General features: G+C 46.7%; 1 protein-coding gene across 1 annotated transcript; it reads right to left on the bottom strand.

The window, feature by feature from the left end:
- Window positions 1–200: 200 nt before the first annotated feature.
- Window positions 201–3,686, bottom strand: edn1 (endothelin 1). Its single transcript, XM_023406271.2, has 5 exons — window positions 3,499–3,686; window positions 3,209–3,359; window positions 2,514–2,648; window positions 2,272–2,361; window positions 201–1,152 (listed from the first exon to the last, which is right to left on the bottom strand). The coding sequence occupies exons 1-5, from the start codon at window positions 3,557–3,559 to the stop codon at window positions 1,026–1,028; spliced, it is 564 nt and encodes a 187-aa protein (XP_023262039.1). The 5' UTR covers window positions 3,560–3,686; the 3' UTR covers window positions 201–1,025.
- Window positions 3,687–3,783: the final 97 nt, after the last annotated feature.

The following is a 3,783-nucleotide window of genomic DNA, read 5'->3' as shown; positions in this document are numbered from 1 at the left end:
TCAGCTGATGGAGAGATGTAAACACGGCTTCAGCTCTTTGTCTCGTCCTCGTCCACATCAACACGTCTGTCTGTCTCTGTCTTCATCCTCCTCTCACTCTGTCTCTTGTTTCTCATTGACACTGACTCACACTGATGTCTGAGTCTTTTCCAGCTGCTGAAACTGTCACTGAATCCTGCACAAGAAGAAGATGAAGGAGATGAGGTGTTGTATAAAACTTTATTAACAACATGGCTCCTCAGTGACGACACATTTCATAGAAATGACAAACATGACGCACCAATATGGTGAATATCAAACAATATGTAGAAAGAATAAATAAATCATAACAACAATATACACATTCAGTGAAATCATAAATACGTCTGTGATGTCATCAGTGAGAGATTGTCCAGCAGGTACAGTGACCTTTGACCTGACGTACAGGAAGTGACCTGTGACCCAAATACAGCAAATAGATTCAGTCAGTGAAAACAAGAGAAACAACGTCACAAAGTCCAAAATCCTTCGACTGTTTCAACCGAGAGACGGAAATTCTGAAATATCAGAAGTAGAAACTCCCTCATTGATCAACAGTGATTTGATTTATTGATCTTTAATTTTCTGATGAATCCAGTGAAATGTTTGATGTTTTTCTTTGATTCCAGAGTCTGAAAACATCAAGGAGCGTCCTTCAGTCTGCAGACTGAGTCCAAGTCCACCTGGTCTCCTGGTCACCTGGTCACCTGGTCTCCTGTCACCTGGTCACCTGTCACCTTGTCTCCTGTCACCTTGTCTCCCAGCATCGTCTCTGACCTCCTTCCCCTGTCTGATGAGGTGGAGGTTGAACTCCTGCTCCTCTGCAGACACCTCGCCACTCCGCAGCTTGAAGTCAACATGGAGTCAGTTTTCTGACTCTCTGGTGTCTTCCGGGGGGGGGGCTGCTGACCCGGGCCCCCCCCCGTCAATGGCTGAGGAGAATGGCCCGTGGTGATGAAGCCGTTTCCCTCCCTGTGTTTGGAGATGTTATAGGTTTTCTGTCGTCTCTACGAGGCCACGCTCTCAGCCTCCCTCGCCCTCGCCCTGTGGCGCCGTGTCACCCTCCACTTCTCCAGCAGCACGCGGGTTTTCAGGGCGACGCTGAGCACGTCAAGAGACACCTGCTTCTCCATCCTGCAGACACAAAGAACCATCAGCCTCAGTAAAAGGTGGAGCTACAGCTGGGCGGAGCTGTCAGCCACTCAGACGAGCGGCGCCGTGAACTGAGAGTTTGAGTTTCACAACATGAAGGAACATGAGAGCAGCTCTGTCCTCCTTCATGACACCTGTTTATATAACTCACCTGTTTCTGTTTTATTAAGGACTAAAGTTATGGAGGATTGAGGGCGTGGCCTCTGACAGGTGGGTGCTGTCACAATTAGTTAGCTGCTAGCTGTCTGCTCGGCGTCACCTCAGCTAATTGAGTCAATAATAAGCAAGTATCGGTGTCTGTACTCACCATACCTAGCTTGTTAGTTTAGCTTGTTAACTAGCTAATTTACCAGTTCATATATTAGCCTTGTTTTAGCTTTCGGGCAAAACGCCCAGCTGTGCTAACGATGCTAACGAGACCGTATGCTTGCCACAGTTATTAAACCATCGTGGACCAAAGTCTCAGCTCCACCCACGCCCCTCCTCTTCGACCATATTTGGATTAGCTGGGAGTTAGGGGGCGGAGTCAGACACTGATAACATGGCGACGGTGGAGCAGCTCACTCTGAGCTTCAGGAACCTGTGGGTGACGTCAAAGAGACGATGTCCATCTTTATTTACAGACTATGGCTCCCCCACCTGTCACTCAAAGAGGCCACGCCCTCAATCCTCCATAACATTAGTTAAAACAGAAACAGGTGAGTTATATAAACAGGTGAGTTATATAAACAGGTGTCATGAAGGAGGAAATCAGCTCTAGGGACCAAAACAGTTTTTGTACCAGGCTGTAAACATGTTTATTTCTGCTGTAAAGTTGGACATTTTAACATGGGAGTCTATGGGGACTGACTCACTGTTGGAGCCAGACTCTAGTGGTCGTTAGAGGAACTGCAGCTTCTGCTTCTTCACTGTTGAAGCTTTTGTGCAGCACAATTTAACTCCATGAGATGTGACAGGTTTTATCACAGAGCTGCTCAGAGAACTCGTCATCTCTAACTCTCTCAGACTTTCACTCTTGGAAACATGATGAGATATTTTCCCTCCAAAAATCTCTGTGTTGCGTGAGGTTTTAATTACTGATACTTCAGTGGGTTGTTTTACCTCTTAATCCCGCCCGTGTCTTCTGCCAGCTGCTGTTTGTTCTGTGTCTCAGAGCAACCGTCGCCCGGGGGGGGGCGGATCAGCTCAGACCTGAAAACACACGAGGAGAGCGGATCACCTTCAGTTACCCGCGGTTTCCACACATTTAACCATCATCCATCAGTTCTCACATGATGGAACAAACACTGATGATGATGATGATGATGTTTGGCTCATTAGTGTAACATGATAAAATCACCCACCTGCGGCAGAAGCTGCTGCAGCTCTCGTCCTCCTCACGGAGACACCGGCAGCGCGCTCCAGCACCGGTTACCATGGAGTCCACGGCCGCGCGTTTCGTCCTGGGAGCGTTGCCCAGTCCGTAAGAGACCACGCGCCTGGGCAGAACGGTGACAATGTTCGAATGAATCAACGGAAATGAACGATCAAACCCGAGCAGGTTTAATAACAAAAATATTATATGTGACGTTTTAATGCGTTTAAAGTCACATGATACAGTATTTTCAATTACAACCTCATCTGACTCTAAATCACTAACTTTTACTGTCGGCCTCTGATTTCTGTATCAGCCTGTTTCTATTTCCAATCACTAATCAATCAATCAAACTTTATTTGTACAGCACGTCTCATAAAGGTCAGTGACTGATGAGCTGAAGAGAAAAAACAAATCAATATACCGATTTAAAAAAAACTATTAACAACAACAATAGAAAATGAATAAATAAAAGAACAGATCAAAAGAATAAATGACATTTAGACCATCGTTATTATAAATAAAGTGACTAATAAGTAAAAACGATCTTTAAATAAAAGCTGCAGAGGAGCGTGTGGAGTTTACTTCCGGCGGCTCTCAGCTCCTCTCATGAACTTCTTCATCCCTGAGAATAAACTGTATTAAATCCTGTCTCTGAGCTGACATCACGGCGCAGACACTCACTCAGGTGTGTTGACCCAGATGATGTCCAGGTGGCAGAAGTAGACGCACTCCTTGTCCAGGAAGGTGGCGCAGGAGCAGCGTTTGGTCCGGACGTGTCTCCGCGGGGAGGCGGGGGAGGCGGCGGGAGTTTCTCCAGAAGGAGCCGATAGAACTGTGAAGAAATATCCAGTTACTAAGTGTAAATGAGATGTGAACATGGCGGCATGTGACTGTGACAGCAGCAGATTCAGAGAGAAGAGTCACATTTAGATCATTAGAAACGCTCTGAATCAGTTCATCAGTAAACTTACCTGTGCTCAGAGTCCAGGTGAACATCACTGACAACACGGAAATCAGCAGGTTTAAATCCATCGTGCAGCTTCTTCTCTGTCACAGTCCTGATGAAGAGAATTCATAAAATCAATAATCCTTAATGATCAGTTTCTGTCAGTGATCAGGATCCTCCAATGATCAGCAGCAGCGGAGGAGTCAGACCGAGTCTCTCTGACAGTGTGGCCCCACATGTGCAGCCCTTTGACTTTATACAGCCCCCCTCCCTCCTCCTTCTCCTCCTCCCCCTCCCCCTCCCTCCTCCC

This window comes from Seriola lalandi, unplaced genomic scaffold (genome assembly GCF_002814215.2).
Source record: "Seriola lalandi dorsalis isolate HSWRI2012SDOR001 ecotype SW California unplaced genomic scaffold, Sedor1 jcf7180002054298, whole genome shotgun sequence".
Lineage (NCBI taxonomy): Eukaryota > Metazoa > Chordata > Actinopteri > Carangiformes > Carangidae > Seriola > Seriola lalandi.
This window is presented reverse-complemented; position numbering and strand designations above follow the sequence as displayed.